The sequence below is a fragment of the Cavia porcellus genome, unplaced genomic scaffold (assembly GCF_034190915.1).
Source record: "Cavia porcellus strain 051 isolate PalLab524CR breed Dunkin Hartley unplaced genomic scaffold, mCavPor4.1 scaffold_10, whole genome shotgun sequence".
NCBI lineage: Eukaryota > Metazoa > Chordata > Mammalia > Rodentia > Caviidae > Cavia > Cavia porcellus.
In genome coordinates, this window is record NW_026947493.1 from 61,008,297 (window position 1) to 61,030,491 (window position 22,195).

Consider the following 22,195-nt stretch of genomic DNA (forward strand, 5'->3'; position numbering starts at 1 on the left):
CAGGGAAGAGTCAGGGTTCAATCCCTAACATGGCCAAGAAAAAAGATACAGATGGCATGATTGTATCATTGGGGATGTGTAGTTCTTGAGTAAATGACAAGACTTTTGAGTCCTATTTCAGAACATATGTGGATGAAAACGTGCAGCAACCTACTGTATGGATTCTTACTTTTGTGGGCAATACGGAAAAGCAGTGAAGGTTAAAAAGTCATGTTGTGTAATGTATATTACTTCTAGTACTATAGAGGGAATTAGTACACTTTAATTTTATCTTCTGTTTATTTTCCTTACTTTTGTGAAGTAACTTGTGTCCCAAGTTTACCATGGGAAAGATTTGGTAACTAAACCAAGGACACATAGTAGATTTTTTTTTTTTTTGTCTTTTTATCAGTACCGGGGATCGAACTCAGGACTACCTGCTTGTAAGGCAGGCGCTTATGCCGCTGAGCTAAACCCCCAGCCCCAGTAGATTTTTCTTAGAAGACTGGGAAGCATACCTTCTGTTCCAAAGACAGTGTTCTCACTACTTGTGTTAGCTGAATCCACTTCATCAGTGATATCCCTGTGTTGTTTTGTTTTGCTTTTCTTTCCAGTCATGGGAATTAAACCCAGGGCCTTTGCACTAAACTACAACCTTCACCCTTTTTATGCAATTTTAATGTTTTAATTTTTCAAACAGGGTCATTCATCCTAGTGAATTTTTAATTAAGATTTTCATTTAAAAAATTTTAAATCCTTAGAAAAGTTATAAGAATTCCCATAAACTTTTCACTTAAATTCAGCCATTGTTCATTTTCTCAAGTTTCTTTAATCCTTTTATGCATATTTCATATGCTGTGCAAATTATGTTCTCCTTTTTTTTTTTTTGCAGAAGGTTAGACAGAGTTTATTGTAAAGTAGATACAGAAAAAAAGTAGGCCTTTAAACCAGAAGCTGGACAGAGCTGACTAGATATCTAGTTGTTGAAAATTTTGAGTGTAGATTACAGAATCATGACTCTTCATTCTCAGAAACAAAGACATTTTCAATACTGACATTTGGAGTCAGATAATTCTTTTTGGTGGGAAGCCTGTGCACTGTAGGATATTTAATACCTCCTCAGTCTCTATTAAATAACAATTGTGCTTCCACTTAGTATAATAGCAAAAAAAAAAAATTCTCCAGAAATAGCAAAATACCCTGAGGTGTAGAATTACTGAATTTATAAAAAATACAGGACCTTCTGCAAATTTTTAATTCCAGACAACCATTTTGTGTCTGTGTGGTACCAGAGATTGATCTTAGGGCTTTGCACTTGGTAGGCAGATAATCTACCACTGAGTACATCCCCAGCCCAATACTATAGTTTGTCTGGTAACCTTTCTGGGTTTGCTATGGTTGACAATAATTGGCTTTCAGCATTCCTCAGTTTGTGTTTGGTTGATTATTTCCTTATGATTTTTATGATTCAATTTAGGTAATGCTTTCTTGGCAGGAACATTAAGTAATATATCCTCTCCTTGGCCTCAAATAATGAGTCTTCTGATGTGATTTTGCCTCATAATTAGAAAATAAGATTTTATTTTTTGTTATGGGGATTGAACCTACAGCCTTGCACATGCTAAGCACATGTTCTACACTAAGAACAAACTCTGAAATCAAATTTTGTTTGTTTATCTTTTTTTCTTGACTTTTTTTTTTTTTTGTCTTTTTCGTTTTTATTGGTACCAGGGATCGAACTCACAACTGCCTGCTTACAAGGCAGGCGCTTATGCCAATGAGCTAAATCCCCAGCCCGTTTGTTTCTTTTTGAGACAGTCTCATCATATAAACCAAACTGCCCTCCAACATGAAATCCTCCTTCCTCAGCTTCCCACATGCTTGGATTACAGTGTTCCCATGTCTGGCAAAATGGGATCTTTTTTAAAGCTAAATGGAAGACCCAGGTATATTTCAGAAGAGTGCTTACCTTGCATGTATGAAGCCCTAGGGGTTTTCCCCAGTGTCTCAAGAAAAGAAGATAGATTACAGCATGTTAGTCCTCTGCATAAAATCCTTTGTGGCATGTCACCCTATATGTTGCTCACAGAGTCTGTACTGTTACCTTGTCCCTGTCTTTATAACCTTACATTCAGTACAGGCATTATGTATGTTCCTTCTTCCTCTCCCTCCCTGTTCCCTGCAATAGGTTTAAGCCACATTATCATTTATTTCCTCCGTGACACTCATCCCACCTTACATGGTATCTCTTCATCAGGATTCCTTCAAAGTCCACTAACTGACACCTTTTCCCTTGCCCACCATTCCTTACCTAATGTGTGTTTATATTTTAGCTCTCAGTTCAAATGCCATTACCTCAGAGAAACTTCTCTTGAGTCCTCCAAATATTTTGCTGTTTCCCTAATGGCCCTAAGCATATTTTATCATTTCACTTTCATTTCTGTGATTATTTGTTAATCTATAGTATATTTCGTGGGCAGCCAGTATTCAGGTCCTGAGTAATTTAAGCAGTCCTGTGGAGAAGCAGCACACCAGAGCTATTTCCCATTGACAACACACCTTGCCAGCCACAGGAGGGAGCCCCGTTGGAGCCATTAGATAGCTGCATTCCTGGTTAGTACTTGACTAACCCCTGGAGAGATAATGAGTCACATCCACATGGCTAAGCCACTCCTCAGTTTCTGAACCTCTATGGACAGCTTCTATAGCTATTTTAGATAATCACTCTTCCTGTTTTAAGCCACCAAACTAGATGTAATGCGTTGCACTTGTAACATATTAGTAATTGCTAACTAATCAATATCCAAGTGTGAGGTAGACACTTGAAATTTCAAGTTTCGAAAGGAAGATACGGAATAGCCTTAAGAATATGGATGAAATGGCTAATAAATACATGGAAAGAATGGCTATCATCAAGAAATCAACCAATGTTAATGCTGGAAAGGCTGCAGGTGGAAAGGAATCCTTCTATATTGTTGATGGGAGTGTAAACTAGTACAACCACTGTAGAAATCAGTAATGAAGTTTCCTCAAAAAACTAAAATAGAAATTCCACTGGAGCCAGCTCTATCCTGAAAGAGTTAAAGACATATAGCAGCACAATTCAAAATAGCTAAATCTTGAAGCCAGCCTATCAATAGACATATGGATAAAGAAAATGTGGTATTTATATGCAATGGAGTTCAGTTTTGCAATAAAGAAAGATAAATTTGAGTCATTTGTAAGAAAATGGATGCACCTAGAGACTATAATGTTAAGTGAAACAAATCAGGTACTCAAGCTTAAATATCACATGATTTATCTTATCAGCGAAACCTCAAACATAAATAAAGAGCAAAACAAAAAATACTAGGAAATAGGGAGATAGATCCTTTGCAAATGGGAAGGAACTCAAGAGATGGAGAGAAGAGGGAGAAATGGTAGGGGAAGGGGATTTAAAAAGAATTGAAATGTATTATGTACATGTACCAACTTCCCCCAAAGAATGTAACCACTATGTACTACAAACTATATTAATAGTGGTGGATTGATACCTGGTGGTCAACTTGTAATACCAGGTGAACTAAGTGTGGTGCTGACCGTGGATGGTCCCCTTGAGGATTACTGCCAAGATAAACAGGAGAACTGGAGAAGAGGATTGTATTGTTGGTTCTCCATGGTATTGTTGGTTCTCCTGTTGGAGCTTGTCTAGTCTTTCCTGATATGAATTCACGTGTTTTCATCAGAGGGGCTCAGAACCAGATCTACTTCTCGGGGGAGCTCTGGTCTTTACTTTGAGCATTGCTTCCTGGCTCCAATGCAGAACCCTCAGCCTGCTGGCACAGATCCTTCATCCTGCTGGCCACCACTGACCTTTGGGCCTTCCCAGTGTAGATCTGTGAGACAGACTTGCATGAGATATTATTGTGGGCTTTAGGCCTCGAGCTGAGCACATAGAGGACATTGTCATAGGCTCTAGGTCTTCCGCTGAACTCATGCAGAATATTGCCATGGGATCCAGGCCTTCAGCTGGATTCTTTGGATCTTAGTGTGTGGACAGATTTCCTGCATTCTTTCTTTTATATTTGACTCTTTTGGGTGACCATTATAAAACAATTCTATAAATTGTTTCCCATGTTGTCTTGTTCTCTTTGCAACCCCTGACTACAACGCTAATAAAAAATAAAATTGAAAAAAAAGAATGTATATGGAATTCAAAGCTGTGAACTTGATGAGGTAACAAAAGGTATGAATGAAAAAAGAAAAATTAAAGTCTAAGGACCAAGCCTTGCAGTACTCCAATGTTTAAAAACCGGAACTGTAAAGAACAAAAATCCAACAGGTCCTCACTTCAGGTTATAACACGTAGGTATTTTGTGAGTATCTCATTCAATTTAGCATGCATTTAACTTTCTACTAGATATTAAACATAATTATTTTTAATTCTAGAATCCTAGATATGTGTTGAATTAGTAGGCAAATAGATGAGAACAAACAAAATGAAAATTAGATCACTTGGGAGAATAAATAAGCATAGTGAATAGCTATAGTTTTATGTATTCCAGTGTTACATTGCTTTCTTTGGATGCTTAAAAGTAAGAAACTATCCCTTTCTTTTCCCTGCTTTAGTGGAGACAAATGTTTTGAAGGTTAGATATGGATCCTATGTGTTCTAGAAATTTGCAACTTGCAATTCAGTTAGTGATGCGTAAGGACCTTCATTTGAATATAAAATCAGAATTCAAAAGATAAACAGCAGCGTATTATGTATGTTAGTGTGTGTGTGTATTTGTGTGTGTATGGTATTGAAGCCAAAGCCTTCATCGAGAGCTATGTTTCAGCCTTTACTACTTTTTTTGTGGGGGCAGGGTCTTTCTATTTTACACATAGGCTAAACTAGAACTTGAGGTCCACTACTGTGCCCCCCCCAACCAGTGGTCTTCAGAAGCCAGAGAGATTTAGAAAGGGGATGAAAAAAGAATTAAGCTGTGTTACATACATGCACCAACTCCCCATGATGAATGTAACCATTAGGTACTGCAAAATTTACTAATTAAAAAACCAAAAACCCGCGTGGTGTGGTGGTGCATGCCTGGAATACCAACATTGGGGAGGCTGAGCTGGAGGATCAATGCATACTGGAGTCTGGGCTACAAAGTGAGCGCATGGCTAGCCTGAACTGCATAGTGAGATCCTGTCTGGAACAACAACAACAAACAAAACAAAGCATACAACAACAACAATAAAAACCAAAGCAAAAAACCAGAAAAAATGAAAACTCTAAAACAAAACCAGCAGTCTGTAGTAATCAATTAATACACTTCTCCACCGGACTGCAGCCATGCAGGCTGGGGTTCTGTGCTTGCAATTTGGTGCCTTTTTCTCTGTTATCATTTATCTGCTTGTATGAGAGTCTCTCTCTCTCTCTCTCTCTCTCTCTCTCTCTCTCTCTCTCTCTGTGTGTGTGTGTGTGTGTGTGTGTGTGTGTGTACTGGGGACTGAACCCAGCCCTTTAAAAAAAATTTTTTTTTAAAGTAGGGTCTCTCTTAGTTACAAGTTGCTATTCCCTGCCTCAGTCTTCCAGTGTGATGAGATTACAGGCATGTGTCAACTACACCCAGTTTAGCGGCACATTTTGAAGTTGTATTTAGTAGAAACTGTGCCTTTAGGGAAACAGGCCAATTAGATATCAAATCTCCAGTTACTCAATTGTAGCATTCTCATTCGTAAAATAGGGATAAGGCCCCAAATACGTCACAAAAATACTATGAAGATTAAATGAAATTAAGGCTGTAAAATGACCCTGGGTGTACACACACTAAGAAAGCTCTTCATAAAGTATAATTAACAGTGACCTTTTTATTATTATCATGCTGAGTGAAAGAGTAGAATTCCTTAAATATTTCAATTCTTTTGGCTTTCAGAATTTATTTAGGTGCAGCATTTTAGTTCTGAAAGTCAGTGTTGAGTTTTCGGCAGGCGAGGGGCCCTAGAGCACCCTTAAACATCAGTTTGCAAGCCTGGGGAGACGCTATCTGGAGCGGGGCGGGGCCTGGGTGGGCGGGGAGAACCGAGGCCCCGCCCGCCCCACCCCTGCCGCCCCGCCCCGCCCCACCCCTGCCGCCCGGGTTCCGGTGAAGCCCCGCGGCCCGGCCAGCTCGTGGACGCTGTCTGCGCCGCCACTCTCTCCGACTCTGTCCCGAAGTCAAGCGTGTGAGTGCTCGGCACCGGTTTGGCAGGCCAGACCGCCCATCTCGGGGTGGAGGGCGGCCCTGCCGTGAGAACCCGGGCTCCAGGCTCCTCGTGGGGGCCCCTCAGGGCCGAGGAGCCCTTGGGCCGAGGCTGGCGGGGCGCGCCGGGGCTCCCGAGCAACCTCCTGCGGGGTCGCGGCCTGACGAGGCTGGGTCCGGGCAGCGCCTCCCGGGGAGCAGGGGCTCGGGGCTCGGCTGGGCCACGAGCGCCGCGGGGGCCTGGACCTCGCGCACCTGGGCAGGAGGTGCACGGGACCCTCGGCCGCCTCGGGGATAGAGGGACGGAGTCTTCGCGCCACGCTCTTGGCGAGACGAAGGCTCGGGTGCACGGGACTGCTGCGCATTGCATAGATGAAAGCGACAGGTGACGTGGGAGAAGGTGACCACTGATTTCAGAGTAAAGCGAGGACCGCGTGAGGAGCATGCCAGCAGCTGCTATTTATTTGCAACTTAGAAATTCTGCCTAGCGCTTTGGGCCCAATACACAAGAGGCGTGGAGGAAGTGCAGTTGCATTTATTTTGCAGTACCTTCAGGTACTTGACCAAACAGACTGACATATGTGTTACCCGTGAGGCACTTAATGGTTGTCTACAAGTTTTCCTTTTCCTTAGTATATTTTTGTGGCTGTCTCTATAATGGAAAATCAGTTGGAGACAAGAGCGAGGTTAAATATAGTCATTACTGATTGCAGTGTTCCACTATTGTGCTACCGCTAACCAAGGTTTGTACATGTAAGATCATTTAATGCTTACAAGTGGAGCCTGGGGCCATAGGATCGGTGGGAAGAGCACTTGTTTACCGTGCTATAGATAAGTTCTGGATTCGAGCCCTAGCAAAGGAAAAACAAAGTTAGTGCTGACAAAGTGGTATTGTTACTACATCATGCTCTGTGAAATTCAGGTTGAATTAACATACCAAACCATACTTGTGAGTGTGATAAGCTGGTATTATTAGGATTGATATACATACAGATGTGTAAGATTTTAGAGCACAAGCATTATAGCTTAACATAAAAGGATACTTTCTTTGGGATAAGACTAGAATCGAGGTTTCAAATCCGTGCTTTGAGCTTTGTTAGGCTGTTTGACTATGGTCAGTAGTTAACTTTTAAGGGCCGGCTCCTACATTTGTTGAACAGAGATAATACTGTGTCATAGCGTTGTTATGAGGATTAAAGTCATGTTTGCAAAAACATTTAGCTAAGTGACTGCCATCTACATCTTGCTGTTGTCATTAGTTGGGTTTAGCAAACTCCAGCTCTTACTACTGCCTCTTAGAGCCAAACAAAACTTATATGTTTAGAACATGTGTAGAGAGAAATAACAATAGGAAAAGATCAAGTGACATATGTGATAAGTCAGTTAATAGTGACATCCATAGATGTCTCAGGCGTTAACCTGTGATTCTCAAGGTTACTTATTACTCTGAAAATATTTTGAAAGGGATTTCTTTTTGGCTGATGGATTGGGAAAATGTCTCTCACTCTGAGCTGAAAACTTTGAAAGCAGAATGTCTACCGGACTGAACCATGCTGAGGCTCTCTGGATAAGAGGTGGGGTTGAGTTTCAGATCTTTTGTGGATTAAAAGCTGGCTGGCCAAACCCCACAGTGAAGTGTGCTGTTCTCTCAAGTTTCTTCTCTCAGAAGTTTCTTCTCCTGGGAAGAAGTTCTAGAATAGGGAAAACAGGAGAATTCGTGGCTTCTAAATGTATCTTAATGACTGGACAACTCTCCTCATTTTATCTATAACTGAATACTTTAAAGAGAATATTCTTCATTTCCACATAAATTTAAGGCAATCTGACAATTACATATCTTAAAATAAGTTATTTAGCTGGGGCTGGAGCTCAGTAGTAGAATACTTGCATGGCATGTGAGAAGATCTGGCTTCAAGGCCCAGCATTGCAAAATAAATAGAATAAGCTTTTATTAATACTTTTTACAGTGGCATTTCTATTGCCCTGAAATGTTCCACTTCATGCTGGGTCCCGGATACCACTGCCTGTCAATTTTTAGTATAGTTTTACACTTTGCCCTCTTTCTTTTTGTTTCTGTCAATGGGTGTCTTTTTATTACTGATAAGAATTTTCCTCTTTTCCATTATTAATTTATTATGTTAGAAAGTACGCTTTCTAGAAAGCATCTAGAAAGCTACTGTTGGATGTTAAAAGCAATTTTAGAATATTGTAACCTTGAGAGTTTTATAATGAGTCACCACTGCCCATCACAGCATGATATTCTAGGTAGATTGTCTTGTAAAAATCAATGCCACTTCCTGTTAGTGTACACAGTAAGCTTGAGGGGTCAAAAGTAGGGCATTTCCTATTATGTATCTTTTATTACTTTTACCTTACAATCTGGCTTCTCACCAGCATTTTTGCTTTATGTTATTACAAGGTCAATATCCAAATAAATTGGATTAAAAAGTTGCTAAAAGATTAGCCAGGAAGCTTTTAATTACTCATATCATAGATTTGTTTACCAATGTTATTTAAGTTTTTGATAGTGATAATCCAAAGCAATTATTGTATATATACACATTGATAAGATTCAGCTACCTATGAATAGGTAAGCCAACTGTGCTGGTTTTAATGTATTTGTAGAAAGGTTAGGTAGTAACATTGAGATTCTTTTGGAGAGGCTCTTCATCTTTTTCATTAGTAATTTTTAAAAGAACATTAAAATTGGTCAGAGTAATGATCAAATTTACCAATTTTCATTGCATGGATACAATTTTCCTGTGCAAAATGAAAGGAAATATTGCAGTCATTTTTATAAATCCTTTTGTAATGTCCTCTTACTAAATGGATATATTATATCTAGTTCCTGTGAAAATTGCCAAATTTTCACCGTGGTTGCAACATCTTGTCATCAGGCTCACTCAGTATTTTGAAACTTTTACCTTATTTACTATACCTTTAGACTTTAAGGTGATAATACTTGTAAATTAGATATCTTGCAAATGTAAAGAGAAACATTTTCATCTATTTAAGGATCAGAATTTCTTACAATGAGTAAAAATCAAAAATACAAGTATTTCCTGATGGTGGTGTTAAAAATTTAAAAAATACTAAAATTGCACCCCACCTTCAATATTGCTTGCTCCCTTTTCCTGCTTTTTCTTCTTAATGCTGCCACCTGACACAGTACCTACTCTTTCTTTCTTTCCTTCTTTTAAAAATCTCTATTAGTATCTATCTGGAGTGTAATCTCTTAAGGGCAGGGAGGTTTGTCTGTTTTATACATTGTGGGTTCCCTAGCACCTTAGAATAAAGTGCCTGACATGCAACTGACAATTCATATGTATTTGGAGAATGAGTGGTGAATGAAATAGTATTGAACTGTTCATGATTAGAAACTATGAGTTTCCACAGAAGTTAAAGCTAGTTGAAATGTGTATGTTAAGCATCATGACCACTATTCTTAAAATCAGAAAATGCATAAACATTCTTAATATAGTATACAAACTGTTATTATTTATTAATTTTTTATTTTTGAGGCTGCTAAGCTTGAACTCTACTGAACTCTACCAGTGAGCCATATTACCCGTGCTGCAGACTTTTAAATGTTGAAAATAAAGTCGTTGTTGCAGCCTTAAATTGATGCAGTCTTCGTATCACTGCTCACCATAAATTAGAGAGGGGCACACAGTGACAAAATATGAAATACCTGTCTTGCCCAGTTCAATACTATACATGCCCAGCTAAGGAGGAAATAAAGGGAGCCAAGTTTTGGAAAGCATGCATTTAGTGGTAGGATGTAGTGTTTTTAGCTTCTATCCAGGTATTTCCTCAGTGCTTCTTGTTCCCATAGGTGGGGCCTTTAGTAGATTCCTGGATCATGGGTGTGTGATACTGGATTATAGTGTGATAATTGGCTAGTCCACCAATTGGCTTAGCATAGTTCTGGTTGTGGATGATGGGAAGCCCCACCCTGGGTCTGAGTGGCACCAACCAAAGGTTTGTAACCTGGATGGGATAAAAGGGGGAAAGGAGAGCTTGCTGCTTGCTGCCTCCTGCTTGCCATGCCACGAACTATTATTTTTTTGCTATGCCACCCTGCCTTAGAACCAGCTGACTATGGAATTAAACTGCTACATTGGATAATAATTATTGTTCTGCCCAGCTAACAGATTCAAAGATTTGTAAGATTCAAAGATGATATATTAGTTGAAAACACTTTGAAAATTGTGGAGAAAATAAAAACCATCCAGATTATGGAATCATTAATTATATGTTTTTTTCCTCTTTCCTCTCACCTTCTCTCTTTAAGTTTAAGCATTAAAAATAATCCATTGATCAGTGACTTGAGTTCTTCTATAGGCAAATCCTCCAGGGATCTTCTCCAACTGTGAGACTACTTTGATTGCTCATTCTTTCTCTCTTTCTGAACCTCCCAGCTTTGTTTTTATATATGCATAGATAACTAGCTATTTTGTTTGGTTTTTATCCTCTCTGTTGTGTTTAGAACACCTAGAAGGTGTCCAGTAAATCCTTATTGAATGAAGGATCTTCTCATTTAATTACTTATTGCTTTATTATGTTGTCCCTGCCCCCAGGGTAACAATGACTACACACTAGGCTTTTAATGTATGCACTTACCAGTGTGATCTGGACTGTCAAATAGGATAGAAAGTCTTAGATTTTGTGGCAATAAGATACTAGTCTACATTTTTTTGTTTTTTGAAGGGGACATCTTTTATTGTTCTGAGCAATAAAATCTGAGAAACACTGCCTGGGATGTGTCTTACTTACTTTTCTTTCTAGTTGTTGAGACAAAATACCTGACCCCCAAAGTTTGGGAAAGCAAGATTTATTTCTTTCAGGTTGGAGCTTTGAGTCCATCCTCATTTGGCTCCAAGGCAAAATGACATGGCTGAGGGGCAGTGGTTAATGGCCGTGCAGCAAAAGGGAAACCAGGCAAAAGAGAGAGAAGACATGCCTTCTTCCTGCCAATACACTATGCTGGCTCCACCCCTGGGTGGGTTAGCACTCATACCACCAATCCAAGTGCTAGGCAATGAACCAATCACAAATACTAGATTTGGCTAGTTCATGATTGCATGAGGCTTGTGGAGCAGGGGAGCCATCTGAACATAAATCATAACAGGATGTTTACTGCTGATGTTTCTGGGCCCTTTGTCAGCTTCCTCAAGGTTACCCTGGCTTGTGTGTAGCCATGGTGATGTTGGGTGCATTATGCAACAGCAATTAGTGAATGATGATTTTAGAACCAGAAACAAAACCAATGAAGATTTTCTTTCTTTCTTTCTTTATTCATTTTTGTGGGTGATGTTGAGACTGGGCCTTGCTATGTAGGTGTCCTCAAACTTGCCATCTTTTTTATTTGGGTCTCCCAAGTGCTGGGATTATAGGCTTGTGACTGTACCCATTTTAAAAATTGTAAAAGCGTAAGTCAGTTTTAAATAGAAATTCTTCAAACCAAAAGATCTCTGAATAAAAGATTTATTGATCCACAGTAGATCCTAGCCAGATGGAAGGGAGTGCTCCTGGGGAATGGAGGGATAGCTCAGTAGTGGAGCACTTTATATATGAGGCTCTGAGTTTGAGCTTCAGCAGCAACAGCAACCAGCTGTGCTTGAGCAGCTTCCCTGAGCCACCAGCAGCAAGGCTGGATAGCAGTTGGAAAATTGTCTGTTGGATCTAAAAAGCCATAGTCTTTTATGATGAACATTTTGAGAAAAGCATAAAAATTGTATCGAACCTACATTGTCTATAGATAAAAAAGCTAGGGCCTGGGAATTGACAAAGTTTTGGGAGAGGAGGGCTGTCTGTAATACGAAGCCCGTGTTGCTGCTTGACTGGGTTTGTAAGCTAAAAGCAGTGGTCTTAAAGACCATGCTCCTTGGGTTTTGAGACAAGCAAGATTTCAGCACACGTGAAGGAATGTGTCCTAGTTTGTTACCGATTTGGCCCGAAGATGTTAGCTTATTAGCATGTCTTATCTCATCCTCCATCCTTGGGATTTGTAAATTTAGAGCATCTCAGAATTTTTCCTTTATCACTAATTTCCTCATTTTGTACTGGAAGACTGATGGATGTTTCCTAAAGGCATTGGTAGATGAACACTGACTTCTTCCTCTCAATTGTTTTAGTACAGATGACGCACTGATACTGGCCTGGGTTTCCTCCCACATGCCCAACATGGAACAGTAGCTCAGATAAACAAACCTGAGAAGATTTAGGAAAAGTTCTCTAGTCAGGGCTAACCACTTTAACAAGTTAATTTTGTGTAAATTCCAGAGATTCTTTTATTAGTATTCGAAGAAGTTTCTCATAAACAAGCTGAAAAAGATGCTGTATGTCTTCTTAAAAGTAAGCAACCTGTACTGAAACATGAATGAAAATATCTGAGAAGCTAATAAAATAGTTGCTGCACCATGATATGTCTCATACATGCTGAGTGTGCTACAAATGCACATTCATCAAGTATGTTTTAAATTCTCAGTTTATAGATGGGGAAATTCAGGTTCAGACATAATTTGGCAAAGGTGATTCACTGAGGTAGATGACGGGGAAGAAATCTGTACCATGCAGACTGACTTCAAAGTTACTGCTGTTCTTACTCCAAGTAACTTCATGTCTCAAGCTTTAGGAAGACTTAGGGAAGCAGTGAAACTCGGTCACTGTCACAGCAGTCATTAGAAATGATGATGAGCCACACAAACAAGTGACAGTATGGAGGGGGGGCAGAGCCCTACAGAATTCGGGAATATCAGCCTCAGCTCTCCTCATGAGCTGTCATTTGAAGCGGGTACTAAAGGACTTTGAGGCTTAGGTGTAGCTGTCCAGGTAGCGAGAGACAGATGGGAGCCCAGCCAATCACTCCAGCCTTTGCTCTTAGAGCTATAATAGGCCTGGGTAGCCAGTAGTGAGAAATTGGAGGTGAAAAATGATGCTGTGACTGGAGAGGTGATCGCAGTGACACCGAGTATGGGATTGTTATAGTAGGCAGGTGACAGACATGGAAAACCTGAAGTAGGGACGTGACCGCGAGTATAAGGAAGGGTCTGTACCTTCACGTTAGGGATTTGGGGTTACAGCAGGCAGGGTCTCCATGGCAGCCTTACTGAATAAATCTAAGAATAGGTTCAAGGTGAGATGAGAAAACAGGAAGCAGATAAAACTTCAGGATACTCAGCCAGGGCTGTAAGTGACTGTATGCTTTAAATTTTACATATCAGACTCCACTTTAACTATTAGGTCTGAATTTTTCAGTTTTTGAAATCAGTGTCATAATGTTGATTCAGAAAGTTAGGGTGACTGGGAGAATGCTTGATATGTTCAGTTTTTCTAAGAGTTAGTCCCTTTTCAGGAGAGTTGGTTGAACCAAACAGTTTTCCAACATAGTAGGGAAGCTGTTATCTAGTCCTAGTGACTACTTCTGTTTTTCCTTCTACTATCTTATCTTTGAGGAGTGGAATGCATAGACTCATTCTTTAGTTGCTTAGGTATTCTTCTGCCTATTCCCTATCAGGGCAAATCCTACTCAGAGTATGTAAAACATTTATGTTCTGTCACCTGAATTTGTAGAGGAGGTAACTTACTTATCTTTCTTTCACTGTTGTTGTCATTGTTATTTGCGATGCTGGAGATCAAACCCAGGGCCTTGCTTATAATGCTAAGTGTTCTTCCATTGATCTAACCACTATTGCTCTTTTAAAACATTGTATTTTATGTACTGGATGATTTCTAGAAAAGAAGGAGCACGTCTATGAATATTGCCATTAAGGTTCCAGGCCTGACTTTTTATGTGGTCTCTTGCAGTTGCTATTAAGCCATGATCAGCTTCTAAGTAAAAGGTAGGCTCCAGTGAGTCATTTGTGCAGCAGGCACAGCTGCAAATAGAGGGAATTTGCTTCCTGGCGACAATGCAGTAATGTAGCTGTCAGCAGTTTGCTGAGTAATCTGCGGTGCCTGGCATGTTATATTTGTAGCTTTTGTTTGAGCATTTTTAGGGAAAGAAATGATGTCTGTTGATGTGTTGTCCCTCTTTAATGTGAGACTGATTTATTTTTCACATAAATATCTGCTTTCTCTGTTGAGATCTCCCCATGTTTAGAAATGCAAAGACTTTTCTGGTTGGTGAGTACAGAATGCTCTCCTTATGGGACTAGTGGAGTTTTTAACACTTCTTGCTCATTCTGTATCTACTAGTGATATGTAATATACAAGACTCTAAATTGCCTTATGCAAAAGAAAATTCTATGACTATCATTTATTCCACAGACTATATTAGGAAGGAAGAATAAGATGGTTGGCATATGCTAGATTGAAGCATTTACTTGTAGTGGGTCTGATTTTTCTGATGAGGAAAGCTTATCAGTTGCTGAAGTCACATATATGTGGTTTCATAGCTGCACCTGATGGAGGATTCAGCTTAGGTATACATTATTCCAAATCTGATCTTGTTCTAGAATACTCTGTTAACACTAGAGAATACAGCAAGAACTCAAAGAAGCAACTTGAAGTGGTTGGCATAACCAGGAAAATCATCGTGGAATGTTAAATATATGAAACAAAGGATAAATAAGAAGGTTAAATCCTAGAAGCAGGTAGTACTAAAATAGTAGTAATCATAATTCCCCTGTTTATAGACACCATTTAAATATATTAACTTGTTTAGATCCCACAACTACTCCTTGAGATGGGGATAGTCATTTCTCTTTGTCAGTGAGAAAATTAGGAGGAAACAAATTAAAGGCCTTGCTGAGATTACACATTAAGTGGTACCATCTAGATGAAAATGCAGGCAGTCTCATTCTAGAACCTATGATATGGGAACTGAATGGGACAGTATTTGGGGATATTGTACTCTATGACAGTGAGATGCCTGAATCCTTGAGATGGTTACAATCAAATAAGAGATAAATGAGGTACAAGGACCAGAAGTTAAATAGCCTTAAGTGATACTCATAGTTTCTGAGATGGGAAGAGGAAGAGGACAAGGAAGAGGAAGAGAAAAGTACTAGTAAAAGATGGAGAAGAGAAAAAGGACAAACGTTACAGGCAAGGTCTCTGTCAGTATGTCAGAGATTTCATGGATGCAGATATCTTTAAACTGTGCTATCTTTTTTTTTTTTTTTTTTTGTCTTTTTCCTTTTTATCAGTACCGGGAATCGAACTCATGACTGCCTGCTTGCAAGGCAGGCACTTATGCTGCTGAGCTAAATCCCCAGCCCCTAAACTGTGATATCTTTATGGTTGTAGTTTTTCTGCTCTCTTAATACTTCTTGTTATATTTTTAGCACTTTTTAGTTTTTTAACAAATCAAGATGAACAGAGTTATTTTTAACACTATTAACACAAACGTCTCTGATAACAGTGTACTTCTGAAGAGAAAACACTAATCTGAATTGTGTAGCAGGAAGACTGCTGATTTTGGTACTGAGTTCTGTATCTTGTTTATGGCTTGATAAAGATATCATTTTGGAATGATTCTGCAGCATCATAATATGTAAGACATTGTAGCATTATAAGAGGTTTGATGAGTGACATTTTACATAGCCCATTTTGTTCTGTTGTCTCCACTTTATAATCTTGCAGCGGAACCATGTTGCCTACCCACCTTCTCCAAGTGTTCTTCCACTCTTCGGGTACTCTAAATTTCCCCTCAGCCTGTTCAGCTTTGTATTATGTGTAAGGAGGGGTCCTTCTAATGTCTGGATCGTTTCTGTCTCTGCACTTAAATTGAACCCGTCAGAGCCCAGGCAGTGCAAGTGTCACCCCACCTTGTCAGTTCCCCCGACAGCTTCATTGGCTTCTCCTTGCCTTGATGTCTTTTGTTTATTTGCCAGTTCTCTGTGTTTTACCCCTTAACCCTTTCCCCTTGTGATGGAGCTCAAACCCATGGCCTTATTCATGCTAGGGAAGAACTCACCCAAGCCCTCCCCTCCTTTCAAAAACTTACTCTGAGAGAGGATCTTACTGCGTTGCCAGGCTGGTATGGAATTTATAGTGCTCCTGCCTTACCTTCCCCAGTAGCTGTATTTAGAGGTATGTCCTACCACTCTAGCTACTAGCATTGGCTTTTAAAATACTTTTTTTGAGTTCATTTAGAGTAACTGAAGGGAATTCATTGAGACATGAGTTGACTTTTGATAGTGCCGAAGGATTCTTTTAATGTTAGTCTTATGTTTTCATACTTGCTTGGGCATTTTATACAGCACAAAACTGCTGATGGCATATCTAAATACAGCAGAATGGCGGCCAGTGATACAGCTCAGCAGCACAGACACCTGCCTGGCAAGTGAGAGGTCATTAAGTTCGATCCCTGGTACCAAAAAAAAAAAAAAAAAAAAAAGAATGATGAATGGATTTATTCCTGTTATCCTGGAATTTCAGATACATTTTAAAGTGGAGGGTAAAGCATTGAATACTTCATATTCTAGGATGCTTACCAGTGTTCTAGGAGATGAGATCCTTCTATCTCCAGAATGTGTTCCACTGCCATGAACCCCCACTTGATGCCAAATCCAGTTAGCTGACTAAGTGGACATCTAGCTGGGGAATATGTGCCTGGTTCCTCTTGATGACACCTGCAGTCTCTTTTCATTCCCTGCGTTACGGGAGGAAGCAGTGCACCCTAAATATTGTGTCCTTTTTTAAGGTCAGCCTCCATCATGGCCTTATTCCTGCCCCGCCTCCCCTTTTTGTCTTTTTGAGGCAGGGTCTCGCCATGCAGTTTGGACTGGTCTTGAGCTCACTTTGTAGCGCAGGCTCAAACTCATAATGATCCTCGTGCCTCAGCTTCCCAAGTGCTAGGATTACAGGCCTGCATGACCATGTATATCAGTTAGAGGTTGGGAAGGAGAGAGATCTGTGACACATTAACTCTGGTGTTTCTTACCAAGTCATGGAGAGAAGATGGAACTTACCAATTTGTTGGATGCCATTTGTAGATTAGGTTTGTCATCTTCATCCACATATTAGAATTGTTTAAGGAACTGGTGCCCAAGTTTTACCCTGTCAGTTTAATTAAATGTTCTTTGTGCTGGACTTTGGCATCAGTAGGTTTGAAAGCTCCTGCAAGTGATTCCAATAAAGCAGGCCAGAATGAAAGTCATTTCTGCAGTGCAGGGAATGGGAATGGAAGGGTGGGACTACAGGGGTCATTTCTCCCCCAAGTTAGAGTCTTAGATAAAATTATTTGAGAACAAAATATCCTACCCAGTTTCTTGTTAAATAAACAAATAAAAATAAAATTAAGGTTGGTAGTTTAACCTGTCTTATTATAATACTTGAGTGAATATTAAATATTAATTTTTTTCTAAACAGCAAAATATATAGTAAGGTGAAGAGATTAATATGTTAATTGACATCGTCAAGCCTATATTTTATTACTGTATTGTAAGTGAATTTTATCTCAACAGGATGATAAGTCAGTATCACTGGAGTGAGCTAATAGACACTCCAAACCTATCTCATTGTAGCATATTTACCCTGTGAGCCTTTCCTAATAATGTCTCAAGAACTGAGCTAGTTTCATTAGGAATGAGTGTGGTTCTTCTAAACCATTTAATCTGTTTTCTAATCTCATTGATTTTCTAACAGCTCAAAAGATGGCTGCACAATGTGTCACAAAGGTGGAGCTGAATATTTCCTGTAACAATCTTTTGGATTTTGATGTAACATCGAAGTCGGACCCTCTGTGTGTGTTATTTTTGAACACAAGTGGTCAACAGTGGTATGAGGTAATATTACATACTTTCGGTGAAAGGCTGTCTGACTCGCTCTTTTGACAAAGTGAAGAGTTCATTTACAGTGTTAAAAATAATAGCATTGTCTCTTCTATTAATGTAATTTTTTAGGGGTAAGTTTGTCCTTAGCTGTGGGATTCTTCATATACATATAGAAACTTCCTTTAGTCTTCTTGCCAAAATTAATCATATTTAGTATATAGTGGTAAAATTCAATGCATCTTTGATCTGAAGACACTTTTTTTTTAAATTTGTTTTTGGGGATGGATACAGATTGAACGGACCGAAAGGATTAAAAACTGTTTGAATCCTCAATTTTCCAAAACATTTATTATTGATTACTACTTTGAAGTGGTTCAGAAATTGAAATTTGGGATTTATGACATTGACAACAAAACTATTGAGCTGAGTGATGATGACTTCTTAGGAGAATGTGAATGTACCCTTGGACAAGTGAGTATAAGTAACTATTATATTCTTCTTTTGTTTAAAGTTAAATCACAGAATTGGTGTTTTTTGATGTGTTCCATAGTTTAATTTTTAAAGTTGTAAAGCATTAGTCATTTTAAAGACTGAGGTGACTTGAACATTATAAAATTTACCTTGTTTTTCTAAAGGCAAGAATCAAGTGTTTCTGGCACAGACTGTTTATTCTTTTGAGAGAGGATTGCTTCATTTGGCACCTCAATATCTGTCTTCTGATAGAGCTCAGTATGATTCTATTATGTTTAGTCATCAGTTCTATCGAAGTAATAGTAACATCTCTGATGCTCTACCATGACTGGTACTCCAGCCCCTGACGACACCCTGTTAACCTGGCTTGCTCTTCCTCTATCTTAGCTGTGTGTCTTTAAACTTCTCTTACCCATAAACCTTCCATGACCCCCACACTAGTTTAGAGCCTTTTTTTTTTTTTTTTTTTTTTTTTTAGCTCACTGTGGCACTGTCTACTGCTTTGCAGCGTATTTTATTGTAGTTGCCTTGTTGTCTGCCCTCTCAGTAAGTGACAAACTTGGTCAGGGGAAGGGGCTTGTCTAGTGGCTCATACTTTGCTTCTGCCTCAGATTTTGCTCGTAGCTTATCAGGAGAAATCATGACCATTTGTATAAATTGAGAAAGGTGTCAGAAGGTAGAAGTCATCTTTTCTCAAAGAGTGACATTTACCACTTGAATTTGTCTTTTATGAATTTATTTTTTGTTAGGAGAGCATGGTGTTTTCTGTGTCTAAAAGGACAATATGACATTGATCAATTTTGTGAAATTTTCACAACTGATATTAAAGAGAAAATTGAAGTTTTTGGACAAGCATCACAGTATAGCTAAAATTCTAATGAATTTGAGAGATGTATCAGTTTAAAAGATATATCTTTCTAATGTTGATGATATACTTGAAAGATATATTCTATTACTTTAAAAAACATCTTATTTTGTGGGAGTAAAGTATCAAAGTTGTGTGTCATTTGAAAAATTGAATCACATTTATTGACTCTTCTGATGCCCACCATTTCCCTAGAGGGGCTGCAGCTGTGATTTTGTGTCTGAGAATCGGGTCCTCATTTTCCATTACAAGAGAGAAGTCAAACTTTGAAGTACAGTAATTAGTAAAGAAACCAATGTAAAGATTGTATTTTCAAGAGTAGGCGTTTTGAGAGCATTTTCCAGTTTTACATTATCTAAATCTTTAAGAAATGGACTTAATGGTTCTATTTCTGATGTCTTAAAGTGAACTTTTTGGGAAACCATTCATTTTACAAACTTACATGTTGAAGTGAAATAGTTCTTTCTGTTACTTTCCAATGTTAACAGATTGTTTCCAGTAAGAAGCTAACTCGACCACTGGTGCTTAAAAATGGCCAACCTGCTGGGAAAGGGAGCATTACGGTAAAAATATTTGTCTTTTGCCTCAAAAGATTTAGCATAACTAGATGTGCTGAAACTGTACATATCAGATACTTTACACCGTGCTTTATCATTTAATCTTGAATGTTGCCTTCCATCCACCTTTGCAAGACAATGGTCATAAATGGAAAATATATTGTGCCCCCCCCCCAAAGAGAGAAAAACATAGTATGGGAATCTCTTATTTCAGTTAAAGTTGTCCATGGAAGTCAGATGCACCTTAGTGATTCTTACCTCTCTTCCATGAAATTGTCAATTCCCAAATGAAGAGAACCTGCTTAATAATCTAATGGATCATTTTGGCTGTCTACAGAGGAGACAGTCTCTTTCAGAAACAGAAACTTTCCATAATGGGTTTTATTCCAAATGGATATTATATTATAACATGACCATTAAATCTATTGTCTTTACCATCATTTTCTGTTCTTGAGTTCTGCTATCCGTTCTCCTACCCAAATTTTCTATTGCTGACAACTGGCCCTGAACAAATGAATGTGTACTTCATCATATTTTAGGTTTTCAATTACATACTGACATACTTGGAATACTTTATCTTCAGAAGTTTCTGTTCACATAGCTACTTTGTAGAGCAGTTCTAACTATAACTGCCTCTGAGAGTGGAATCCTGGCTTCTCAAGTGAGAGCCGTGTTTAAGGGTTATTACAGTAACCAAAAACATTTATCTGAGCAACTATTTGGTTCTAGATTCTGAAGAGAATCATGAGAATGTTTCACTATAGGAAGAGTTGACTTTTACACAATAGAGAATATTATCAGTAGTTAACTTATTGCTTTGGGACATAATAACCTCTAATTTGTTTTCAAGCAGAATAATTCAACTGCATTGAATGAAAAATACTGATCTGATGTTTGAGTTTGTAGAGTTTGCTAGATATGATTTATTCAAGCTTCCCAGTGTATGGAGAGGTTTAGCTAGTTTTGTTCAGAGAGCATTCTTTAGTCTTCCAGGGCTTTTGAGTTTCCTAGGCAATAGGGAAGACCTAGTTTGGGCAACAATATTTAAAAAGAAAATTGTACAATGCAGATTTTCAGTCTTTGGGGAAAAATATTCATTCACACAAAAGAAGTAATGATAAATGTTTTTTTTTTTTACTATGTAAAATTTTAATCTTTATTTGGAAAAAATACAGAATAAAAGGAAAAATATTTATAATTTACATTGTAGAGAATTTTTTTTTTTTTTTGTCTTTTTTGAGACGAGGTCTTGCTATACAGTTCAGGCTGGCCTTGAGCTCACTTTGTAGTCCAGGCTGGTTTCGAACTCACAACAATCCTCCCACCTCAGCCTCCCGAGTGCTGGGATTACAGGCAAGAGCCACCATGCCCGGCTCTAGAGAAATATTTTTAAGGGATTATTAAACTCAATAAAATATTATAAATAATACAAAGGCTATGAAGAGAAAATTTTGAGACTATAAACAAAAAATCTAGGGAAAGATGTTTTAACTTATTAACAATCTAGGAATGTGCAATATCTCACCTACTAGATCAGCAAAGCTGTTTACAATCATAGAAACTAGTGTTGAAGGGAGAAGGTTAACTAGGTTGAGCAAAAGCATCTGAGAGATGCTTTTATTTATTGCCAAATATCAAAGACTACTAAAATGATGAGTGTGCATGCACACAAATGGCTCCACAATTGCAGTATAGGCAGTTGTCCCACAGAAGTGCCAGCCAAGTGTGAAAAATACACCCATAGGGATACTCACTAAAGCATGTGCACAATAAATATTCTCACAAATATTAGCAGTAGCGAGACCAGAATAATTATATTCAAACTGAAAAATCATACAGCCACTGGGTTGAGGCAGAATTCAATATATTCACACAGAATAAAAGCTAAGGAAACACTGTATTAAATGTAAAAGAAAACATGATACATATAGAGCATTATTATGGCATGATCCCTTTCTGCTTTTTAATTTGCCTGCACTAGCACATTCACACACATACTATCACTATCCTCTTCTCCCTGCGCTCTTCCTTTTTCCTTCTGTCTTCTTATACACACTTAAGTAGTTGGTTGTTTAAATGCATGCTCCAGAAAAAGGTCTGCTGAACTCTGTATGTTTTCTTCTGGGGAACAGGATTAGTGGAGGGAAGAAGACGAGGAGGAGGAAATTTCATGTTTCACTACATTTAACTCTGATTGGTTAACTGGTACTGGCAAAGTTTTCTAAAGTAATTAAAATAATTACAATAAAAAAGTAAGCAGAAATTAAAAGTGATGAAAATTTAAAAAAATTAGACTAGGAGGTTTTACCTAAGCCACAGTACATCATTTTTATCTCAATTGTGGCTCATGTAAAATTTCTGATATTGTAAGTACTTGCTGAACTTGTTCAG

General features: G+C 38.6%; 1 protein-coding gene across 2 annotated transcripts in view; it reads left to right on the forward strand.

Moving 5' to 3' along the window:
* Window positions 1–6,066: 6,066 nt before the first annotated feature.
* Window positions 6,067–22,195, forward strand: part of Cpne3 (copine 3) — a 46,969-nt gene continuing 30,840 nt past the window's right edge. Inside the window, exons 1-4 of one of the 2 annotated variants that reach the window (XM_005008240.4) lie at window positions 6,067–6,171; window positions 17,784–17,923; window positions 18,203–18,382; window positions 19,736–19,810. In XM_005008240.4, the coding sequence (XP_005008297.1) occupies window positions 17,792–17,923; window positions 18,203–18,382; window positions 19,736–19,810 (387 nt within the window). In that variant the 5' untranslated portion in view covers window positions 6,067–6,171; window positions 17,784–17,791. Of the gene's footprint in view, window positions 6,172–6,524; window positions 6,744–17,783; window positions 17,924–18,202; window positions 18,383–19,735; window positions 19,811–22,195 lie in introns of those variants that run through there. The other variant, XM_063257531.1, reaches the window with a different exon arrangement.